We start from the raw sequence: 25904 nt of genomic DNA, 5'->3' as shown, positions 1-25904 counted from the left end.
TCACTTTATATCTTCATCTCAAAGATAAATGCATCCATACACAATATGTTTGGATGTATTGCATGTAAAAGAGACAAATGTTGTTATTTTAATATATTGGCTCCACTACATTTGTCTGAACGTAAGAAGACAAGGTGTGCTCAGTTGCATGTTTCTGATAAATGAAGACTAGGCAGAGCAGAATTTATTTTTAACTTACTTCATTCATCCACATACATGACCAAACATAAAGAAAGTGCAAAACATGAAAATAAACATATACAACCCTTAAAACACTTCTCAATTTAATTTCTTGGTTAGAAAACCAAGCCTTCTATATTATATCAATTTATTTATAAATTATTGATTCCCATTTGTATAGATAATGTTTTTTTCATGAGGACCATCACCAGTGGAGGACAGGAAAGGAAAAAAATACAAACAAACAAGAAAGTACAAACAAAGAACTATAAGAGGCATCTACTATTCTTATATAGTTTTATCACTGGTGACCATTCATCTGTAAATCTGTGTTTTTAACTGTAGTCTTGCAGTAATTATGTTCCAACAAAGACAGCCTTGAGCCAGTTTTTACACTCCTTTACACTGGGAGAGAAAAAAAAGCAGGAACCAACCTGGCAAAGATGAGACAGGCACATAACGTCCTTATAAAATATGATGTAATGCTGTAGATTAATCAAGTACATAACTTCCATCCATCCATTCTCTTCCACTTATCCATTTCATGGTCACAACTGGAGCCTATCCCAGCTGCCATAAGGTCAGAGGTGGGGTGCACCCTGGACAGCTCGCCGTATAAACATCTACTCCAATAATATGCAACAACCACAGTAGTACTATTAATCAAAATACACCATGTTTCATGACACTTATTCATTTATTCTCAGGTACATTCTGGTACTGATACCAGAATGTACTTTGATTTTCTTTTTTGTTTGTGAATGAATGAATAACTTTTCATTGCTCTTTAAGGAAATCTCCTCTCAGAACAGTAGTGACACACACACACTACAACTGTCTGTAAATTGTGCTACATTTGTATAGTGCATGGTTCTTTGTTATTTTATCTGCACGATATAAGTACAACAGTTATTTGATCTTTTTCACCACTACCTGCATTCCAAATATTGCAGGTGTGTGGTGGTTGTGAAACATGTATGCCAGCGATCCATCCTGACCACCCCACTGAGAATTTCCTGGCTCCGCCGCTGGATTGCACGTGAGCACGGGCTGGGTGATCCCCGCACCCTCCCCGTCCTATCGGAAACGTGTACATGGACGGACACGTTTGCGGGACCAATCGAGATTTCCGAGTAGAGTCTGGAACCCCCCCTTAAAAAAGTAAACGAGGGACTTGACGGAGACCGATGTGCAAAGCCTCTCTTTTGTTTGCATGAAACTCCACGTGAGAAGGCTTACGTAAAATCGTTTTTGACCAATCAGCTCCTGCTTACTAGAACCGGAAGTTGTACGCCATTGGCGTTTTCCTTAAAGCAAGACTTGACCAGCGTTTTTATAGGCTACAAAACAAACCTTATATTACGGTTTTTAAATTTCGAAGTGTACCTGTCGTTAAATTGGCAATATGAAACACAACTCGAATGTCCCAGCTTTCCTCACTAAATTGTGGACGTTGGTCGAGGACACAGACACCAATGAATTTATTTGCTGGAGTCAGGTAAAGTTAAAGCTGCATACAGCTAGCATGCTAGTTTTAAATGCCAAAGCAAACAAAACATTTAGCTAGCGAGAATAACCTTAATTTAAAAAACGGTAATCAAAATTAACAACAGGATGTGATCATCCTTGATTTTCATAACATGTATTCGACAAATTGCATTGTGCAAAGCTAAAAACAAACTATTAGCTAGCCAGTAATTTTTCTTTGCTGCGTGTCTGCTGCTTAGCTAGCCTACGCATACAGAACCAGTCCCTGCATGCGAGGATCAGTTTCAAATTTTGGCCTCTACAGGTTGATAATTGTGTTTGTGTGTAATTACGTACACGCTAAAATAGTTCCAGTTGTCCTTGAAGGTGCGTTCTCACTGTCGTAGTGTTGATTTTTTTTTTTCCAGGAGGGCAACAGCTTTCTAGTTTTGGATGAGCAGCGCTTCGCCAAAGAGATCCTCCCCAAGTTTTTCAAGCACAATAACATGGCCAGTTTCATCAGGCAGCTCAACATGTGTAAGAATGCTTTCGTTACCTCATCTTGGTCTGTAGCTGTCAAAGCAAACGCATTCTGCTTCTGAAAGGTGTCCTTTTTTCTGCTGAAGAAGTTTGTTTGAATTTGGCTTTTTGTGTATTAGACAGCTACGCAGGTGCTTTGTAAGTAGTAACACACATGTCAGTTCACTTCATTCATTTCTGTGCAAAGATCACAATCAGGTTATTGTTTAAACACCCATCCACTAGACCACCTAGCAAAAATGCATGGACAATATCAAGACCGCCATTGATTACAACTAATTTGTAGATTACTTTCACAGTTGTTTGTTATATGCCTTTGTTTTTTCACATTTTAAGTTATTATAGTCAGATTTAGGGTGGGAACCATGGAGTAGGCTGCGATACATCAACTTATGTCCTGTGGCATTTATCAGAGTCACATGCCATTGTCGTAATAAAGCTGTTGGCTTCACTACAAGTGTAGCGTGAGCTTCAGTCTTTCAGATACTCCATGCACCTTGTTGGTGAAGTTGTCCCTGAAACTGTTGTTCTGTGACATATCACAATAGCTTTATGACGGCATTCCGTTTGTCCTCCTTTTTTGTAGGTACCCCCTTATAAAGGTTAATGAAGTGTTAAGTAAGTGAAACTGATAGGGTAGTGTTTTTAGAGCAGTTGCATTAAAAAAAAAAAAACAACGTATTTTGCTTCATCTTATCCATGACCTTCAGGGCTCGCAAAATTTCAAAATCCCTGGTAGCCCTTCGGGCAGGGACTCTTCAATTTTGGTAGCCCAAAATAAATTTAAGTAGCCCGAATAAAAAAGAGCAATTTTTTGATTGATGTTTTGTTTCCTTTACAATATTATACATTAAAGTATAATATTGTAAAGGAAACAAAACATTAATCAAAAAATTGTTGAAACACAAATTACAACATTGTATAAAAATTACAATCATCAACTCAAATACTTGGTTCTAATTGAACAGAAACTTCTATGAACTTGTAAGAACTGTGTAGGACATGAATCAGTCTGTGTCAGATCCTGAATTTGAAATTTCCACTGAAGTCACGGGTAAGAGGCAAGTGGAACCAAGATCTAGGCCATTTGCTTTTTGAAGTTTGCAAAGACTGCTAAATTTTGCCAGTGGTAGTTCACTATTTTCAACATAGTACGCTGTTTTAAACTGATTTTCAGGTTTATTTTTAGTATGTTATTTGCAATTGGTGTTTGTTCTGGGAAAGATATTGCAGACTGAGCAATAATGCATTTCTTGCATTTCTCATGGGTTCTAATGGGGGCCTTTCTTAAAATGACTGGTCCCAGTAACAAAGGCGCTTGTCGACTCAGAAATCGAGGGAAAACCAACAACACACCCGGCAGAACATTATGTTATTTACACGGGTGCACATAAGTGGTCCGCATGTGCGCATTTGCTGTCAAAATAAAAGAAGCGCACCAGATAAGAAGTTGCAACGTGCGTTTGCGTCCATATAAAAAGCACTGTTTTTGTCCGCTAGAGTGGGATTTTCACGGCACATTCTGCACCACATCTCTGTGCGTTCATCGTTTGTTTGAAGCCAGCTCACCTCCTGCAACCACTTTTCCGAGAATACGTGCTTCTTTTGTGGTTCGGACTCCTTCTGACATTTCTTTGGAGGTGGAGGAACATCACAGTAATTGCTTAAAAATGACTTCGGTCGTTGCTGTGCTTTTTGGAAGTCGAATTTCCCAGAGGAACCCACCTGAGGGATTAATAAAGTTCTATCTTATCTTATCTTATCTTATCTTATCTTATCTTATCTTATCTTATCTTATCTTAAAGGAGCTTCTTCGATATCTTTAAGAGTTCTAAACAAATGTCTGTCCTCCTCCAGAAAATCCTATGTACGCAAACACGCGTTGCAACTTCTTATCTTGTGCGCATTTTTTATTTTGACAGCGAATGCGCACCTGCGGACCACTTATGTGCACCCCTGGTTATTTAGCTCGTCATATTGCAGCCACAGAAATTCTTTTGTCCATGAAACCATAAAGCTGCACTTTCTTTTTGCCTTATAGTCTGATTTGTCATAACTTTTCCGTTTTGTGGTAAGCTTTTCTTTGGCTGTCACTTCTTCACCCTGACCTGTCTTATTTGGCTCAGCAGAACTAAAATATATATCCTGCTGCTTTTACACACGCACTCACATAACGCTCAGCGATTCTCTGTGCACATGTTTAAGCTGTGGGAGATTTCACTTGTCATGTTTGCATAGTAAGCTAACGATTGATAAGACGATGTCAGAGGAATTGGTGCGCAAATTATCGTCATTCACCAAACAGTACTGTCGCTCTCTATACACAGTTCGCGCGATTGCAAAGTGAAAGCAAAAAACAAGCGCAAATTCAAACGCGATTTCAATATGTCACATATTGACAGTGGCTCACCAATGCCAATGACATAATTACCCAGCTACATTTCCGAAAGAATGCAAAAGCATTGACATATATTTTTCCTTCCTACAATAGCCCAACGGGCAGGGCAGAGAGAGATTTTGGTAGCCCGACTGGAAAAATCGTTAGCCCTGGGACGTCGGGCTAGCGATTTTGCGAGCCCTGACCTTATTGCAAAAGCAATCAGTATGATGTATTATTTCACTCCTAGTCTCATTTCCTTATCACTTGGGATAATTTTAGAGACTGCTGGATAGTATAGTAACCACATGGCATATTGCAAGTATTACCTGCTTCCTAGGAGACAATCTATTCAGTGCCATGCTCAGTCACTGGCTAGTGTGCCAGTCTGCATGGGCAAGATACTAATTCCAAGTAAGCACTTACAGCAGAGCAGAAATGCATTATATCCGAACCAGTCCATTTACTATGTATAGCTACTTACTGTAAAGAATTAACACTGTAAACTAGAGCAGGGCGATATGGCCAAAAGTATTTATCACGATATATATTTGAAAATTTGCAATAACGATATAACTGACAATATAATTGATGCGAGACAAAATACAACTCCACAACATTACTAGCGCAAGAAGACAACCTTCCATTTATTTCCACTTAAACAAGAAGCTGGTTTTTATGTACATTAAAGCTTTATAAAAATGTAACAGTGCAAATGCAAATTCCTTGCTGAAAGTTTAACCAAAAGGCATTTCCAGTAGAAATGGGCTGACATATCCTGAGCATAACCATGTATAATATTCACTGAAGTTAAAAAGAGGTGCTTTGCAACATTAAACTGCAGTGTGCAGTACGTATTTTTCGGACCATAAGGTGCACGGGATTATAAGGCACATTAAGCGAAACAAAGCAGTCAGATAAATCAAACTTTATTAAACTCATTCTTCTTGCTTCCTCCACTTCTGTACCATTGATTCATTAATGTTGAATTCTCTGGCAGCTGCGCTATTCCCATGTTGTTGCAGTATATTAATGGCTAACCTCGTATTGTGGATGAATTATCTCAGTTGTTCTCCTGACTGAAGTTTGGTCCATTTACAGCATCCTGCCATGCGATTGCATTTGTCTCTAACTATCAGGAACTTTAACGTTAACTTTTATAAGTGGAAAAGTGTTAGTGTTCGTCCTCCAGCTTCACTGTTTATGTTATGCTAACATAGCTGTGTCGCTAGCGATCACGTAGCACATCATTATATACCAGTTAGCCCAACTTCAGTAACCCTACAAACGTCACTGCTGTTTAGTTTCCTGTCTTCATTTATGTTGGAAGTGATAGCAGAGCTGTACGTTTGAATTTTTTCAGAAATCTCTCAGTCAGAACATGCTATATCATGCTTAGGTAACTAGCGAGCTAACTTCCGCTAGCTTCCTGCTAACTTCTAACTCCGTTAAATGTAATAAATTTTGTTTTCATGGATGCCTGGAAGTTAAACTTCATAGTTACACCTGGTAAAGCAGCAATGCTGATCGTTTTATTAAAGATGAAAGAATTTAGACAGTTTTTAACTCTCAGTGATGCTGCAGTGTTCGTTTGACCTGAAGCATACGGAGTTTAGGACTCAGATTACTACCAGACTAAAGAGCATCTTAGTCCGACAAATACGACAATAACAACGGCCGCTTGCATGTTCTGCAAAAAAATGTGCTTTGTCGTGTATCTGACGGACAAACACCAAACCAGTTCCACATCACTGAAGTTGCACCATTTTTACAAACCAATTCTGGTTTATCTGTTTCACTCAACAATCGGCCATGTGCGTATGAAAACAAAGGCACTGCGCATGCGCGTTTTACTCATCGCGATATTTCATTTTCCTATCATTGCCTAACATTATACCGGTATTACCGTGAACGGTATAATATGGCCCAGCCCTAGTGTAAACTCACCTTTTACGTTTTAAATTCAGGATGCGGTTGTTCTGCACCAATGTAACAATAAAATTGGCTAGAATCACGGGACTACAGCAGGCACTGTGTGACAGTTCTGTGACTCCCATTTTCAGCATTTCTACCAATTCTTTCTGAACAGTTTTGTCTTTTATGTTTTGTCTTTTAACCTGTAGGGCAGGGCATGTTTCTAAATGCCATTGTATTCAGGGTTAGGCCATAGTACCTGGTACCAGGTACTAAAATAGTACCTCCAAAGTGATCTGAGAAGGTACTGAAATCTGGTGTAAAAAGACTCCATGCCACCCATTGGCTAATCAGTGGCGTCACTCGATGAGTCATGAGAGAGTCTTGTTCTCAAAAATCAAAGCTGCCATTTTTGAAACCCAGCAACAAGGAAAATGGCAAGAAAAACAATGCTGTGGTCATCTGACAAAAAGCCACATAGCGAGCAGCAGGTAACTCATCGCCTCGACGTCCACCTTTGTTGTATCGTTTGTGTCGCATACTAATAACATCAAGGGACGCTTGGCCGTGTTGCTGTAACAACAACCAGCCATTGGGTTGTAATGTGCCATATGGCCATTGTCAGCGTTCCATCAGGGCGCACCGTTTGACCATCAGTTTTCATCACGTGGTCAAAGGCTGAGTGAATCATCCATGGAGTGAATTATTGGAACTGGGCGGGTCTCCTGTGGGTCTCAGTGGTGGCTCTTCCCCTGAGCGAGTGTCCTCGGGTCACTTGTCCAGTTTTCTCAAATTTAGATTTTGTTTTTGTTTTTTATTCTTAAAAGAAATGCTGCACCCGATCCTGCCAACTTTTCAGCTCATAGCTCTTTGAGAATCACCTTCATATAGTAAAAATATTTTGTCTTTCAAACTGTTAACTTTTAATAAATTCAACAAAATTTTATTTTATTTCTATCGTCCAAATCACAGCAGCACTTGCTTTTGTTTTTATACTGTAAGGTAAATACCTTAGAATAATAGGGTAATTAGTGGAGCTCCCACCAGGCATCGAGTCAGTCACGTGACTACAAGCTATGGACTTAGAGGGGGCAAAAGTCACAAAACACTGAAATCTATGATATAATTTTAAGTTTTTGGTTTTTGATCGTATGACTGTACAAGTGTCAGTATACTGTATATATACTTAAGATAGAACTTTATTAATCCCTCGGGTGGGTTCCTCTGGGAAATTCGACTAAGAAAAAAGGTGCGGTGTTGCAGAGCTACTTGGAAAGGCTGCCGTCACTCCAGCGCCATCTTGCCTTGACTTGAAATCCAGGGTCAATTGATTGTTTGTTTTTCTTCCCTGTTCTTTGTGTCTGTGTGTAGATGGATTCCGTAAGGTGATGCACATTGATACAGGCATTGTGAAACAGGAGAGAGACGGTCCAGTGGAATTTCAGCACCCCTACTTCAGACAAGGACAAGATGATCTGTTGGAGAACATCAAGAGGAAGGTGGTGTCTTCCACCATTGTGTCATGTAAAAATGTAGCTAAAGTTACCCCCATGATTCAGACAGCTGCCAGTATCTATGAGTCCCAAACCTTGATGACTTAAAAAATTGATTGTTGTTTGTCAAAAACATCCTCCTGCTCCTTGGAAACCTCCTGACCTTCACCATCATATTTTTCAAATGTATACAATTTCATTAGGAGTCTAAATGTAAGATGCAAATGACAGCTTCCATTGTCTTCTAGTTAGGTTGAGAGAAGACACTTTCAAGTTTGTCAGGGAATTTGTTTTAGTCCATTTGAAATTGTGTGCTTCTTACTGATAAACTGAGGCTGCTGAACTACAGTTCCATGATATGAGAGTTCTGACATTTTTCCACTAACTGTAAAACAGTGAAGAGTAACATAAGAGGGTATAATCCTTAGTAGCATAAGGAACAAATGTTTTTACCCTTCAGCTGTGAAAAGCTCATGTGATATTGTCACCCTGCGGGGCAGGCTGGCAACATGGACACGCCAATTTGTGAATGCAATAACCCAAGAAGGAAGTCACCTAGGGTTTTGAAATTGATGCCATAGATGCATCTACTAAAAATCATGGAGCAGTTAAAATCTTAGTGACCTCGACCTCAAGGTCAAGGTCAGAATTCAAGTTTTCTGAAAATCAGGTGATTGCTAACAAAGCGATGTAAGATTTTGAAATTGATACCATAGGTGCATCTACTAGGAGGCTGAGGAGTACCGCTGGCCAGCACCCATGTTTTGTTTTTTTCCTGATCTCTGGGGGATTTCCAGAAAATGGTAATGCAACGTGCAGCCAGACTCTGATAGTGTAGAAAGAGGCGCTGGTGTGAATGAGGCAAGTTGTGTTTTTGAGCGCTCGGGGTAGAAAAGCGCTATATAAGAACCAGTCCATTTCCATTTATCATACACAACCATGTGTTAAGAAGCTCCAGTCGATTGAAATGCTGCCTTGTTTTAGGAAGTAAATATGGAACAAAGTATTTTGCAAACCATTTCCTTTTTTTCTGAATCAAAAAATGATTTTCAGTCAGAAAATTCAAATGTCATTCCAAAATTTTTTTTTTTTTTTACATTTAGCCTATACCACAGTCACATTTGGACCCCTCTATTTGTTTAGTGTCATTACAAGGACGACAGTAACAACTGTTACTTCGCAAATAGTCTCAGCTGTGCTAAATCATCTCAGAGAGAGTTTGTTGATGAAACCATCTGCTCAGTCTTCTGATCCATTGTGGCAGATCACAACTTTGCTGTCCTTTAAGCACAAGACTTAGTCATGCTTTATGTTTTTCAGGTTTCTAATGCTCGACCAGAGGACAACAAGATTCGACAGGAAGACCTGACCAAGATTTTGGCAAGTGTTCAAAGTGTTCACAGCAAACAGGAGAACATCGATGCCCTGTTGGCAACACTCAAGAGGTGAGTGTAGGGCTTTAAACCAACAGATGCAAACCAACACATCTGGAGAAGTTGCATGTAAAGGTTTTGGTCAGTAAATAGTCATTTGTATTTCTTATTGTTATTGGTATCATTTTTTTAACACAACAAAAATACAGAAACCTATCACACCTGACACTATGTATGTTCTGAACAGGTCACCGTCAATCACAGAGCTTGGTCGTGTAGCCTGCTGGATGAAGTGGTAGTTACATGTTAAAGTAACACCCAACTAAATAACAGGTTTCTCACCAGAAAATTAAATTGTTCCATCCACTTTTAAAACATTGTTTCTTTTTTGCACATTGGCAGTGTTTCAAAGTGAACATCTCAATGGCCATTGCGCATAAAAGCCTGTAATTTTCACTCGTCTTTCCTGCTATCAAAATGCACCAGGACCTGTAATTTAGGAGAAATAAGTCAAAAAATATACCTTTGAGATATTCCTGTTTGTGCCAGAACAAAGGCATGAAAACACATCTCTTAAAGTGTTTTATATTTGAAGTTAAAATAGATAAACTATATATGTTCCATTAAAATTGTTATGCAGATCAGAGAGAGTTGAGCAGTAAGCTCGTGCTGATTTGAGATGTAATAACCCGATTGTGTTTGATCAGTGTATCAGGAAGGAATTCTTACATGAATGCAAGACTGTGTAATCGAATACTGAATCTTACAGGTGACAGCTGGTCCTGTAGTCCAATCTGTTGACTGCAAAAATCGTATTTTTCAGAGAGAACGAGTCTCTGTGGCGAGAGTTATCAGATCTGAGACAGAAACATGCCCACCAACAACAGCTCATCAAAAAGGTCAGCAGTCATATGATTTGGAACTGTATTCATAAGTTATGATTGTATCTTCATTAGATTATACTGAATTTAAAGTTGAACTTCTTTTGTAATAAATGTCATAATATTATGCCTTATTATTCATGTTATGTTGTTGATATGTTATTAAAAGACTCTTTCTAATTACTTGGTACATTGAAAGCTAAACAAGTTTTTTAGTGATTTATCCCGTTTCTTTTACCACCTAATTTTTCAGCAGCCAGACGTAAAACCTTTATCAGCATGTATTAAAAATACAGAGATGAAAAGCGATGAAGTGTTCATGTCAGGCTTGAATTTTTCATACTGGTCTTTTTTTCAGTTGCTCCATTTTATTGTTACATTGGTGCAGAACAACCGCATCCTGAATTTAAAACGTAAAAGGTGAGTTTACAGTGTTAATTCTTTACAGTAAGTAGCTATACATAGTAAATGGACTGGTTCTGATATAATGCATTTCTGCTCTGCTGTAAGTGCTTACTTGGAATTAGTATCTTGCCCATGCAGACTGGCACAGTAAGGAATCAAACCACAAACCTTCTGATTAGTAGATGACCACCCCTATACTAATAAGTTGCCAAAAACCTTGTGTGTTAAAGATAAATAAATAGTAACAAAAGTAACGGTCAAGATGTAATTTAGGGAGGGGAAAAAAACTGTGTGGTAAGCGGTAAGTAAGACTGCTCGTGGATAAAGGGCGTCTGTTTCCAGTAAGGGTCCCCAGGCTAGGATCCTGTGGTACTTACAGATACAGACAGACTGGTGATGGCTAACCAACTGGAGACACCAGTGGTGGGCAAGCAGACGACTAATCCTGTAGTGATGTTGACTACTGAGGACAGACACCCTCTCTACTTTTAGGATTACGCTTAAAACTTTCCATTTTGACAGTATACAATAGTAAGGGCTGGATCAGGTGATCCTGAATCCTTCCTTAGTTAAGCTGCCAAAGGTCTAGGCTGCTGGGGGATTCCCATGATGCAGGGTTTCTTTTTGACTAAACTCACTATGTGTTTATACACCTCTACATTTAATTATTAGTTATATTCATCTTTGGTCTTCATATTGTCTTCATCCCCTCATCCCAACCGGTCGCAGCAGATGGCCACACCTCCCTGAGCCTGGTTTTGCTGGAGTTTTCTGCCCGTTAATAGGGAGTTTTTCTTTCCCACTGTTTCAAAGGGCTTTGCTCAAAGGGGGTTATATGATTGTTGGGGTTTTCTTTGTATTATTGTAGGGCATTTATACTTACTGTACAAGGCGCCTCGAGGCAAAAGAAAATTGAATTACATTTTGGAAGTGGGGTTGTCAGTTTTATGTAAGGCGTATGTGATAAAAATAATTCACTAGTATAACACTAATATCATACAAATTATGTTACTGTTGTAGGTGTTTCAAAGTGTAACTTTTTGTGAGTTTAAATTATACAAATGATAAAGCTGCTTTTTTATTGATTACTAGTGACATAAAATATTAGTTTGGTTTTCAACAAAGGGTTGGCCATTAAATACAATGGTACAACAAATAAGAACTTTTAACAATAAAGATGTTTTCCAAAGGACTACCATATCACAGTTTTTGTCTTTGTTTTTAAACAGGCCCATTCTTATGAATGGCAATGGGAAGAAGCCCAAATTCATTCACCAGATCTATGATGACAAAGTGTGTGTTGAACAGGTCAGTAAAGAATGGTTACTGTTCACATTATGCTTTTCAAAAGTATTGTTTTTAAGTGCTGCCTTAAATAAATTAGAAGTCTAGTGATACCAGAAATGTTTCCTGTATGATTACCAATACAGTAACTCTGAACTCAATACCCAACTTTGTACCACAGCAGAAAAATGAAAATTTCTATAATGTTAGCCATTGCAAATATTTTATCTAACTGAACATAATTAATTTTACAATCACAATGGTAACGTGTATTTCAGGATAACAACACCAAGTACTATCTCATTAACAAGTCAATCACGAGCTGCTGCTCTTGTGGGTCTCTTTAATATGTAGTTTTTTTATGTGGCTGGCCTTAGCAGTCCTGAGCAGTAGTCACACTAAATGATCAAATACAAATTCAAAACAGTTTGTTTTATTTATTTTTTTTGGGATGGATCCCAGTTTTGCTGTTCTTTGCATACTAAGGTTTTAAGTTGTATTTGTAGATGCAGTGAAGAACTCTGCCCCTGACCGTTGGTCACAGATGTGCTTGTGCAGGCAGTGATTGCCACAGCAGAACTGTCTACTCTTGAGGCTGTGGCTCTAAGTGCCTAAAGTTATTGACTATTCAAAATTTGCTTTTATATTTTTCTCTGCGTACAGATTTCATTCATCTAAGACTATGAACAACAGATGATGATATTCCCAAATTCTTTGCAATTTAAAGTTGAAATGTTCCGCTTTAAGGGTTTTGTTCACCTTGCCGTGTGTGTGTGTGCGTGTGCGTGCGTGCGTGCGTGCGTGCGTGCGTGCGTGGTCCTAAAGTTGAGCATTGGCATGTTGATTATATCATCTTGTAAGAGCTCTGTAAACAATCTTTTCTAAAGTCATGAATCTCTCTGTGCCCCGTGTTAAGTCCTCTGTCAGTAGTATCAATGGCGTAAAGGGTTCTGAGCTGTCTGATGATGTCATTATCTGTGACTTGCCTGAGAATGATGGAGAGGTAACGTCGGAGATCACAGAAGAGTCACAAGCCTACGAGCAAGGGTAAGACGATTTACCTAAGACTTCTTGAAAGGCATTAGCATTCTGCCCTTATAACATCAGATGGTAACATCTTAACAGCTGTAGTAGAGGTGTGCTTTGCTCTGTCAAGTGCCTTTGAAGATGTTGAATTGGTACTCCAACCTGCTACACTGAACAATGGAATAGTCAGTTTGCATCAATACAATCTATATAGTGTCATTACATGACATGTTGCTACCAAACAAGACCCATCATACTTGCTGAGCTCTTTGTAGCTGTGAAGTAGTTACAGTGGTGTGAAAAACTATTTGATTCCCCCCCCCCGTTTTTTTTTTTGTTTGTTTGTTTGTTTTTTTAAATATGTTTGTCACACTTAAAGTGTAAAGAGTGATGCACCATTGCATGCATCAATTACATCCTTTGGTGGACATAAATGATTCCCCAAATACTTATTTGGGAAACTAAAAAAGCAGTTCTGCATGGCATGATCGCTTCATATGCATCAAATAAAAAACACACCAAACAAGAAATCAAATGTGAAGCACAAAATGACAGAACTATAAATCTATTTGCAACCAATCAGTTTGAAAAAGCTTTGTGAAATAAGGAAAATAATTTGGGATTAAACTCATTGTTAAAAATGAGGTCCACAGATTCCAGTACAATTAGGAAAAACAGGTAAATACCTAGCAAATCTTTCTGATGTATTTCTGTTCCTTCGCGGGCCCTTGGATCAGTCGACCAGCTGCTTTTGGTTGTCCCAAAAATTGAGGTTTTTCACTTGTGGCTCGTTTTCACCTCGTCCTGTTTTCCTTTTTGTATGTCCTTGTCTTGTGTTATTGTTGCTTTGCTAAAAAAATTTTTTTTAAATAATGATAATAAATTTTAAAAAGAGGAAAACAACACACTTCACTTTCAACATTTGTTCATTTTTCAATTCAATACAGGTTTGAAATAATTTGCATATTATTGCAACATTGTGGTGTTAATTTTCCCACTAAATATTTTACTTTAAAGACTGGTAATGTATATGGCAACCAGTGCCATAAAGTCTTTGCCAGTTAAGTAAAATGACAATACACTGACTTTAGAAAGTTGTGTTTAGGTTAAGTTTTAAATATATTCATATAGTTAAATATATTCTATATGTTTTCCTTCAGCGATGTCGAAATTGTGGAAGTAGAGCTCGAGAGCTGTCCAGTGTTTCCAGCTGAAACAGAGGTGTGCACCACCATTACAGAAGGCCTCAAACACACTGAAGCTGTGTCGGCAGCCGCAGCAGATGACGGTCAGAGGAGCAGCACTCTAGACAGCAGTGGAACAACTAGTAGTGCCCTACAGCTTAATAAACCCTCAGTGCTGAGTCTTGAGGACCCCGTGAAAATGATGGATTCCATCTTGAATGAGAATGGAGCAGCAATATCACAGAACATCAACCTGTTGGGGAAGTAAGTTTGAACCGAAATTCTCACTGAATATTGATGCTTCATTGGTTGTTTAGATTGTGAGACTTTTATTTTCAAATAAGACTATCGATCCCTTTCAGATGTTTACAAAACATTTAAATGGAGCACTGAGCTGATGTGGAACTGATGGCTGACTGGTTACACTGAGGTCATCCCTTGGTTATAAGATACTCTGTGACCCAGATCCTTCTGTGTGAAAAACTGATCTTCCAAACTACGCGGGGGATCATCGTAGTGTAATGCATAGTCAGTTAAACTGGTGTGTGAATATGGGTCACTCTAATGTTGTTGGACCCTTGTGGCCCTCGTGAGTCTTTTACTGATGATTTGGTAAGAAACATGAATGTTAGTAGCCAGGTAGAGGTCATTTTGTCGGCCTCTGGCAGTGCTCCTCCTGTTCTTTGCACAAAGAAGCAGACATTGGTCTTGCCGTTGGATAGATGCTTTTTTTTTGGGGGGGGGGGCTGTCTTTTGTTATCTTGTGCACATTCTTGAGATTATGCTGGGTGACATCAAAATGTCTTGTGATGGTGTATATAAAGATGAGACAGCACTTTTACTGGGCTGCAGGTACCGTCTCATGCTACAAGTAGTGAAATGGACACTTAACAAGAAGCAGAACTCAAGTAAAATTAGTCGGGAAGGATGGTCTGTGTCTACCACCTGTAAAACCACCTTGTTGGGGTTGTCTTGTGCACTTGTTAAGAAGTACAGCAAGCTGTCTATACCTGAGGACTTGGAAGCTGCCAAACAAACACTCACAGGCTTTGCCACCTGCTTGAAGAAGCGGAGAGATGGTCACCAGGAGAATAAACCAGATATTCTCCACTGGCCATCCAATAGCTGGCATTTTGGCTAAGTCTCAAATATGTTCAAAGGATGGCTAGAGGGCAAAGGAGCACGATACTGGTTTTTTTTCTCACCAGTAGCTCTGACGTCACATGTAAACTGTAGATAGAGGCTGGGGTTAACCACACCAGGCAAGACCCCAGGAGCAGGCTGTGCAAAAATAGCTAAATAGTTGACACACAACTGGATGTTTCCACGGGACAGTGATCGCTACGTTTCTGAAATATGTAAACTACGCTTTAAAGCTAGGTCTGCCCCAGGTAATCAAATAATTTAAATGAACTCTGGAATTCTGCTAGCCAAATATCGAGTAGCCTAATATCAAGTGAGAACTACACGAGAAGTTACATTTAAAAGCTATCATTGGATTACATGTGCAGTATCAAATGCACCCTTCCCATGTTTGTAACATGTAATGTCTTAGCTTTAACAAGGCGTTATAGAAATGTCCATGTGGAGGCCAAAAAAAGTCTTTCGTTTTCTGCCTGCTAGTTATTTATACTGGGTTTCTTTAGCTGTTTACCAGCTAAAGTTCCCACGGCACATTGTAAAAACATCCCTCTGGCCAGACATGATCATTATTTCTGATGCCTCAAAACATCTGATCATGCTGGAACTCACAGTGCCCTGGTAAGAGCAGATCCAAGAGGCCAACGAGAGAAAGCGCGCAAAGTACCAGGAACTAGTGCAGGACTGCAGGGGAAGGGGCTGCAAGACTTTCTATGAGTAGGGATGGGTACCGGTGTCCGGTGCCATGATGGCACCGGTTCTGACATAAACGGTAGTAACCAGACCGAAAAGCAGCGCACATTTCGGTGCTTTATTTCGGTGCTTTTTTTTTTCCTGAGCTGTGATACACTTCTAGCCAATAATTTTACGTTTCCGAGGATAGTAGGCGGGTCCAGGTACGTGCGTTCTTTTAGAGCAGAGCTACAGATTAAAATGTCCAAGGCGAAGCAGTCAAAAGTCTGGCTGTACTTCACAGCAAAATATGCAAACTCAGCAGCCTGCAACAAGTGCTTTAAGCTGATACTGTGATACTGTCAAAGGAGGTAACACCTCGAATCCGATGAAACACCTGGCACGCATAGCGTTTTTTTTAAAAGCCCAGAAATGCGCCGTATTTGATAGCTTGCTGCCAGACCTCACACCGAGCGCATCTACTGTGCGTGGGTTGCCTGTTATCTGACCCGGAGTTAGCAATATCCCCCAAAAACCCCGAAGAGGAGAGTCCTGGCCCCTAGCCCTGCCAGTGTAGCAGAAATGATGACGGATGATGATGCAGCGGCAGCCGTTCTTCTCTGCGTGAGTAGCTTAATGTTCGTGTGTAATTTACGTTGAGTAGGCTAACCACGTTATTACATTAATGCATGTAAAGTGAACTAGCAAACATCATCATAGCTACATGCGGCTGTCTTCTTGTTTGATGGCAGATACTCCCTTCACCCTGGCCAAAAAGGCTAAAATGACCAAAGAAAAAGTGGGAAACAGTTAAACATGAGAGGTTTAGGACAAAGTTTGTGTTTTTTCCATTGTTTAAGCACTGCTTCCAGCCAAGAGTGATGCCATATATGCCCCATAGCTGCAGAAAAGGCTAACATTGTTATCTTTTTACAAAAAACCAGCTGAACATGAGAGGTTTTTGGACCAATTTTGTGTTCTCCATTCTTTAAGCACCGGTTTGAGCACCGTTTGAGCACCGGCACAGTTTCAAAAGTACCGATTTGGCACCGGTATCGGATAAAACCTAAACGATACCCATCCCTATCTATGAGCCCATAGAAGTGGGTTGTAGGGGCTTTGCAGGACAATCACTCTGCAAAGTCCTGGGCCGACTGGGAGTGGCTGGGGCAGCCAAGAAGAGGGCTATCCAGGCTGTGAACAAAGCGGCAGAGAAAGCCACAAGGTGGCTGTGGATTGAGAGGGCTGATCCATGGGCAGCTACTGGTACCAAGTTGGGGCCTGATCACCCCCGGCTGGGTCGCCTGGGCGAGGGTGTATGATGTTGCGAGACCTGAAACACCTGAGGATACATCACAGAAGATGCGTACCAGTGCATCCAGGAGATGTGTCTTGCATAGCCAGCCTGTCCTTGGATTAGCCACTTAGTTCTCCAAACCCTTTCACTACAACAGTACCACTTTCTGCAAGGCAGCACAAATCACAGATTGTTTTTGGCAAGCCATATAAACTTGCACTGGAAATCAGTTATGGTTAATGTCATGTGTTAGACTGGTCAGGCACAGTTTCCCAAGAACACTGATTACACTGAACCTTATCTTAGCTAATTAGCACATACCCTTGCTCTGACCTTCCAAGCTGGATTGACCCATCCATACTGACAGTATATGTTGCTGTGTTTATGCTGTCTGTACAGAGTCATGGAAGCAACATTGTAAGGGGGCTGATTATGCACAAGATGCATATGTAACATTGTAAAAGCATTGCATGTGCGTTGCTGTTTTTAGTATTTTAAATACTTTGCTGTGTGCTGTGTGCAGTATGCGAACCACAAATTCCCCAAATTCTAGACAGCTGAACAGGCATGTAGTACATTTAAGTGTCTAGTGCTGTCACATTTTAACTCTACAACTCCATGTTGGTCATGTGATCATGTGAATATGGTGTTCCATTTCATTCATTTTATTTAACGTGTGTGAATTTGTCTTTTTTTGTTAGGGTGGAACTCATGGACTATCTGGATAGTATTGACTGCAGTCTAGAGGACTTCCAGGCCATGCTTTATGGAAAACAGTGTGGCATTGATTTTGATACTCAAGAGGTAAGATAGCATTATACACACACACATCATAAACACCCACTTAGGTCATTGGTGGTTTCTAGCCTTAGTCAAACTGATCAGATGTGTTATCCAAAACTGGATAAGCTGACCATTGGTACTTCCACTGCTATAAAGGTAATGTAATGGGAGTATTTTGAGGTAAAAATATGGAAGGAGCCACCCATTCATTTTCTGCTGCCTGTCCATCTCTGGGACGCAGGAAAGCCAAACCTACCTCTCCCCATCAACCTCCTCCAAGCTCTTCTGGGGGAGGGGGCACTGAGGCATTCCCAAGTTGGCTGAGACATAGTCTTGCCAGTGTGTCTCCTCTTAGTTTCGACATGCCTGAATCACCTCACCTAAGAGGTGGTTCTAGTCAAGTGTCTGACTCTGTTATCTCAGGGCTTTCAATTGGAGGGAGGACTTTTGTTTTAAGTCCTTCCTGAATGACCAAGCTGCTAACCTCTTCACTATCTGGCCTAGATACTCTACAGAGCAAGCTTCTTTTTCTCTGCTTGTATCAACAATCTCATTCTTTTAGTCACTACCAAAAAGCCATGGCCATAGATGAGAGTGGCAACATAGATTGACTGGTAAACTAATAGCGTCGATTGCACACTCGGCAAGAAGAGACTGCAGCTGCACCAGTCTGCACGTGCCAGTTTTCTTCTCAGAGACACTTGCAAGTGTTCCACATATGGCAGCAGCTCATTCCCTGTCTGTAAGAATATTTGTTCTTGAACATGTAAATCTGTTCTCTAACTTCTAATTTACATCTATGCTGTTAGCTTTTGTCTGTTTTAAAGCTTCTGTCTTGTGATGTCACCCTTCAGGAGAATGTGCCCTCCAAAGGGAGCACAGCAGAGGTGAGCAAAGGGAGGAGTGAGGAAGATAACACAGGTAAGGATAAACTACACAATGAACCAAAGATAGTTTTAAATTAGCCATTGGATATATTGCAAATCCAAAAGGTACTGCTGAAATGAGTTAGATGCATATGGATGTCATTATTTTCTAAATTACAATACAACAGATGTACAGTAACTATGTACTTTCAGTATCCTGTAGGCAATTACTGATTGTTAATGCTATAAAGTCGTCACTGTTTTGTGCTGTAAATCTGTAATACAGACTGTTATAAGCAGTTACAAGCAAAACAATCTTCCTAAGATTAGTACTTAATTTGGTATGATACTACTGAAACATTACACTTTATTAGGGTTAATGATACTTCATATAATGCCATTTAAGCTTTTATTTCCCACACTGTGGTGTGAACTTGCTGGTTTTATTTAATAAGCAGCTGATTAAGATTTGGAGTAATATCTAAAATTACAATTAATTAACAACTCTCTCTACCTGCAACATTGTGTCTCCAAATCGGCGTCAGAGAGCAGACATTCAAATATTTCACAAGTTTAGTTAGTGTTGATTGTTTGAAGCTCTTTTCTTTATGACATGAGCAGATGATCATTAATGTTATGTTGTTAATAAAGTTAGGAAAAGTAAAGGATGTTTCACGTGTTTTTCTTCATTGAACCAGATATATTTAAAGTTTGTTTTTTGTTGCTCCCCCCACAAGATAAGCAGCTGATCCAGTACACCACCTGCCCTCTGTTGGCTTTCCTCGATGGCTGTATTCCTCCTCCAGACCTGGATCTAGCCATAGACGGCAGCAGCACAGGCTCCTCAAGCACCCAACATGAGCCTTCTTCCAGCTCTGTGGCTTCTATTGATGCTGAGAAGTCATCAGAGATAGTGGACACCAGCTTGGAGTCGAAGCAGGCACATCGCAGCTCGCTGATTCGCCTGGAGCCCCTGACAGAGGCAGAAGCTAGTGAGGAGACCCTGTTCTACCTATGTGAACTGAGTCCTGCTGGGCCTGAAGCTGATTCAGTTCAGCTTAGCAGAGTGTGAACACCGAGACTGCTTCAATCACAGACTGTATCCCTCAGTTATGTTAATACTTCCTCTCATCTCTGGAGTTCTTTTAAACAGCAGAAAATGAAGCGAAAATCTTCGCGGCTGCAGTTTGGACACATTTTTAGATTTATGACTTTGGCTTTGGGTAATAGTCAGTCACTCAAAAGTCACATCTGATTACTCCATACTCATTCTCTTTGTGTTCTGTAAGGAAACAATCCAGGAAAATCCTGGAAGGTGTGTTCGTCATCTGTGGGAGGGGCACAAAGAGCTAAATGAACTTCCACATTTCTGAAACTTGATCATTTTACTTTCAAGTTCTAGAACTTGAATTTTTTTTTTCAAATCAAAGGTCTCAAATGTAAAAATAAGGCACAAAGTGGAGGCATTGTAATCACTTGTGTATAAGCTCTGTTCATCTCTGTGCTGCTGGATCCACAGACAGAAGAATACATTGGCTTTCGTTCCATCTCCTTCAGCGTCTTTGTAGTCTAAAGAAAACTGCTTCAGTTTTGCTTCAACTTTAGTGAGGATGAACAGTAAACTGTTGTATATAATTTAATAATCTATTTATTCTAGTTTTTGTTTATATTTGGCTTAATGTTTGTGCACAGAGCTTAGACTTTTCATTAAGCAACATTCCTGCGGATTGTGTTTTGTTTAGGGAACACCTCGGAAAGTAACTTGTACATTTACATTCAGTTGAATTCTGGAGGACTGGGGCAAACACTGGATTAAAAACGGAAACAGAGGATAATATTCAATCCTTCAGTCAGCTCATAGTTTTCATTCTCAGAACTGCAGACAGAAAAAATCTTGATGATAATATGTGAGTGGCTTTAGCATGTGTGCATGCTACAGATATGATAGATGTGGAAAGAATGCGCTGTGTCCACCCGACCACACACGAGACATACAAAATATATATTGCGAAATCTGTCCTGCATTCCTTTAGCAGTATATAACAATAAAGTTGAGTTGTTGTAAGTGTCAGTGTGTTTTTTGGAACGGTGGTCATAGATCATAGAGAAGTTTGATTTCTGTTTTATCATCACCCGGCCGGGCAGACAGTAGCTCCAAAATGAGGCACAGTACAGTTGGTGCTCCTACTACAAATTCAGTGACAGAGGTCAAGTTTTCTGAACATTTTGTGAATGTGCTAACTGAAGAAAGAAGCCACCTACCATTTTTAAATTTATACCTTATTTATTGGGAGACTGAGGGCCAGCAGCATTTTAACCTTTTAGCATTTTGTACACAATAAGACAAATAAGAATATGAGAAAAGTAGAAATGATCATTGATTTCAGGAAGAAATCAATTATATCCTGGCATTGACTGTCAAGCGGTTTTCTGTTGAGAGGCTCTCAGACTTCTGCTTTTTGGGAGTTAAGGTCAGGGAGGACCTGATCTGGGAAATGCATACTGCTTGGCTAGTGAAGATACCATGCTAATACCATGCTTCTGTTGTGCTGAGAATTGCACCTAAGTTTTCTTCAGTGTTTCTTTGCTACAATAACAACTATTCTGATTCTGAAAGAGTGTAGGTGTTCAATAGCACCATCTGCTGGATTAAATATTCATTGCAGGCAACCTGGATAAAGCTTAGAGACTAAACTACAACATCTGGACTAAATGAGTGATGAATGGTCTTTACATAACCAGCAGATGATGAAATAGAAGTGTATATATTCACATTAATTAGATGAGAACTACATATGATTGACTAATAGTCTGTCAAATGCTAAATTTACTGATCTTTTTTGTAAGCAAGTATAAGTGGGAACACAGGAAATAAAAGCCAAGGTTTTGTTTAGGAAATAGAAGTGCTTGTGACAGTGGGAGTGTTTGTGTATTTGTATCTGAGGGCAGAAGGCACGGTTTACAAATTTTTCTACAGAATGAGAGGTTTTAGTAACATCAAAATTTAAAGCAAATCTGTAGAGGTACAGGTAAATGTTTCTGATACTCCCAGTATACTAGAGGATCCTGTGTTCTGGATATGTTGCTCTCTGAGAGATATTGCTGGACTTGGGTGATGGCATTAGTAGTTGCTTCGGAGTTCTTCCACAACAAGCTAAAAAGTAAGCACTAAAGGCTGTCTCCTATCATCTTAGTTGTGCTTTCTACACAATTCCTATACAATTTGGCACCTCACTGCAGTATGACACAGCAGCTGCACCAGTCTCATGGTTTTTCTTAAAGCGATACACGCAGTGATACGGGGAGTCACTGTTTTCTGCTTCATACACTACTGGCCTCTATAGTCACCATCACTACTGATGACTGTAGAGCTCACTTGAGTACAGTGAACTCAATGTCATGTTCAAGAAACTAGTTTGAGATGATTTAAGGTTTTGTGACATTGCGTGTTATCCAGCTGGAGGCAGTCTTTTGAAATGGATACACTGCAATCATAAAAGGAGGGACATGTTCAGCAACAATACTCAGGCTGTGACATTTAAATGATACTCAGTTGGTACGTGCCAAAAAATATCCTCCACACCACACCAGATGAAGCAAGGCTTTTATGTTCAAGCCTAGAAGTGATAGATTTCGATATCACACTGTTTTGTCACTGTAACGTTTGTCCTGTAAAGCATCCACAGGACACGGGTGTGGGGACAGCAATACCTTCATTAATACTGTGGTTTCAGGTTCACTGGGACACAGTCACTCCCGCTCTCTGCTGTCACGTCCACTCTTCCGCCTCTGACTGTCACTGCGAACATATAAAGAGTGACAATCACCTTCACTTCCCAGCACACCTGTTCACCCCGCCCCTGCGCCGCCCCGGGAGCTCACTGCGTCATCCCTCCTCTGCAGCCGGCCAGAGACCACACCCACGCCACAGTCACATGATGCTAAACAGAAGCTGTCAACTCAGCTCTGTACAGTGGGCAATCATAATGAAGCAGTTCAACTTGTAGATTCAAGCTGCACTGCTCTTCATACTTTTGGCCACCAGATGCCACCAGCGAGGACGGTGTCGAAAAGCTTCGAGTAACAAACCCTTTTTCAAGACCAGCTTCAGTGATTCACAAAGCTTCATTTTGCCATCACTAATCTAAGGAGCTTGGAAAGAAAATTGACTGGAAGGAAAATTTCCAGGACCTCCTTAATCCCAATGACATCTTCTGTAGAGGAAGCAGAATCTGGGTATGAGATTCTTGATAGGGAACCCTTCACCTCTGGTGTCCACCATCCAGTGCATGGATTATCGCCATGTCAGGTACCATCTTACAACCACAGTGCCTTGCAACAGCCTCAGCAATGGAGGTGTTGAGCACGGTCCATTCAGCTTATTGTCTCCAGCCTCCTTCAGAATGATGTTAAAGTCATGCTGTTGAAATACTGTTGAAGGAACTGAGATCACCTTCTGTTGTAAGAGTGATCCAATGTTAGCATTCACACTTTAGTGAGAGGTGAAACAGATTTGACCTAAGGGACAATCTTTTTTTTTTTGTAACCAGTTAGAAGATTTTGGCTTTTATGAATAATAGGATGAAATCTCTATCAGTCATCTGCCACCCAGCTGATAGAGATTTCCTTTCCTGCAATAATAACACCTACAACTGAAACGGCTCCGACCTGTAAGGTCAAAAAGGGCATCGGAATCACTTTCACAGTGGAACAAAGAAATTCACCGCAGTTGCGATAATAATATGCGCATCTGCTGCAGCCACAGGTTTGGATGGTCGTTAAAATGGAGAGATATCTGACGAGAAACATGCGTTGCATCTGAGACAAACGAGGCAAATGCTGATAATAAGGCAAAAAGGAAATACGATGAAGTGTATCTTGCTCTTGGTTTCACGGTGAATGTGATAGGAGATGAAAAGAGACCGGTGTGTATTTTATGTTTGAGAACTCTGGCAGTTGACAGTATGATGCCCAACAAATTAATAAGACACTCAGAGACATTACACCCCAATGACATCCATAAGACACTTGACTTCTTTCAAAGAAAATTGGAGATTACCGTCAGCAGGAAAAAAAATAAAAGCTCTAACCTGAGATTCTGGCGTTTCTGGCAAAATACATTTATATTTAAAAATGAACTCAGGATTTAATGAACGATATCGCGTTATTCAAACTAAAATCGATTTTACTCAGAAAATCTATCATCGAAACCCACCCCGAGTGAGTCTGGCTGGTGTGGAGAGGGAGCATCCACTCATGGATAGAAAGCTGTGGGCATTCTGCTTCCATTTGGCACGTCCTACCTCTGTGAGATGGAGTGAGCCTCACTGAAAACAAAGTATAGATCTAGGTTGAACATTGAACATGACTTGACAATGGCGGTATCAAGCCTGCAACCACAGGCTCAGTGCAGCCACTACGAGTGACAAGTATTAAACTCTCACTAAATTATATATTTTTTCATCTCTGTTCATGAGTTTCTGGATTTCTTTTTTCATAAGACTAAGACTGAACTTTATTTTTGCATTTCTGGCAAAGTTCACATTCTGTGTAACTTGCTGCTTTTTTGAAGAAGTGGTGCAGACTAATGACACAGTCTAGTGACAAAAGTTGCAAAGTTGTTTGAAATGAAAGTTGTTGTAGTCTGAGGTGGTAGTCTGTAGCACGGGGGGCCCCACAAGGAACAGTACTTGCCCCTTTCCTCTTCAACCTGTACACTGCAGACTTCAGTTATAACACAGACACTTGCCATCTCCAGAAGTTCTCAGACGACACCGCCATTGTGGACTAGGCGTCAGAGGGAAACGAACTGGAATACAGGGGGGTCATCATCAATGACTTTGTCAGCTGGTGTGAACAGAACCATCTTCATATCAATTCCAGCAAGACGAAAGAGCTGGTGATTGACTTCAGCAAGAAGTCCCCCCCTACATCAGTGAACATCCAGGGTTTGGACATTGAAATGGTGGAGGAGTACAAATACCTGGGTGTTCACCTCAGTAACAAACTGGATTGGTCCGCAAATACAAATCCCCTTTACAAAAAAGGTCTAAGTCGTCTTCACCTGCTATGGTGGCTGAGATACTTTGGGGTGAACAGGACTCTTTTAAAGGCGTTCTTCTACGACACTGTGGTGGTGTCTGCTATCTTTTATGCTGTGGTCTGCTGGAGTGGTGGAATGGCAGAGAGGGACAGGGGGAAACTTAATAAACTGATCAAGAGGGCCAGCTCTGTCCTGGACTGTCCACTGAAGTCCATCAAGCAGGTTGGCGAGGAGAGAATGTTGTCTAAGCTAACATCCATCATGGACAACACCTGCCACCCCCTGTATGAGACTGTACTGAGCAGCCTCTACAGCAGCCTCTATTACATGGTTATCTCACTCATCACCAGTTTAATTGACATATCATATGTTTTTAATTGCTGCTACTCATTAGCAGCTTGTTTGTACACTGTATATTTCACCAGGAGCATTTATACACCCCCCACACTTATGTACATATCTCTGTATGTATATCTGTGCATACGAATTTCAGTTGCTACTTTGTGTCTATATTCCTCTTGCTATAAGAGCTGTGTGACACCCAAATTTCTAATTCGTGGGATAATAAATGTTTATTCTATTCTATTGTTTGTTTAAAAGAAAAATGAATGAAGAATTCATTGTGAATGTGCTTATTATCAGAACAAAGTTGCAGCTAGGCTTTTCTGTCTTTGTTTTGTTTTTGTCTGTGGCGTGAAAATCTTTCCTCCTGCATGTAGTGAATGATGTAAAAACGTTGAGAACCACTGGGGCTTTGACAAATTTGCTATAAGGAACACATCAAGCCATAAACTCATATACTGAGGAAATGCTTTAAAGAGGCCTAAGAAAAGACTAAAGCTGTCTTCTGTAACAAGTTCAGAGTAAAAATGTCTAAGCTCAGACCAGGGGCGGAGCGTGGGGGAGGCTTACTGGGCTTAAGCCCGGGTTGTTTTGTCAGAAGCCCGGGGTCTTTTGGAGTGTAATTTTTTCATAGTTA

General features: G+C 40.3%; 1 protein-coding gene across 1 annotated transcript; it reads left to right on the top strand.

Annotated features, from left to right (window-relative positions):
• Positions 1 to 1498: 1498 nt before the first annotated feature.
• hsf2 (heat shock transcription factor 2) lies at positions 1499 to 20466 on the top strand. Its single transcript, XM_085371874.1, has 12 exons — positions 1499 to 1678; positions 2076 to 2184; positions 7850 to 7977; positions 9292 to 9416; positions 10168 to 10243; positions 10584 to 10645; positions 11860 to 11938; positions 12831 to 12961; positions 14101 to 14388; positions 17935 to 18037; positions 18871 to 18937; positions 19620 to 20466. Exons 1-12 carry the CDS (start codon positions 1586 to 1588, stop codon positions 19952 to 19954), a joined length of 1596 nt encoding a protein of 531 aa, XP_085228000.1. The 5' UTR covers positions 1499 to 1585; the 3' UTR covers positions 19955 to 20466.
• The last annotated feature ends 5438 nt before the right edge of the window (positions 20467 to 25904 follow it).

The sequence above is a fragment of the Diplotaxodon limnothrissa genome, linkage group LG15 (genome assembly GCF_057381915.1).
Source record: "Diplotaxodon limnothrissa isolate DT_005_m linkage group LG15, D_limnothrissa_male_GT1.1, whole genome shotgun sequence".
Taxonomy (NCBI): Eukaryota; Metazoa; Chordata; class Actinopteri; order Cichliformes; family Cichlidae; genus Diplotaxodon; species Diplotaxodon limnothrissa.
Note: the sequence above shows the minus strand (reverse complement) of the source record. Positions and strands in the feature narration are given on the sequence as shown.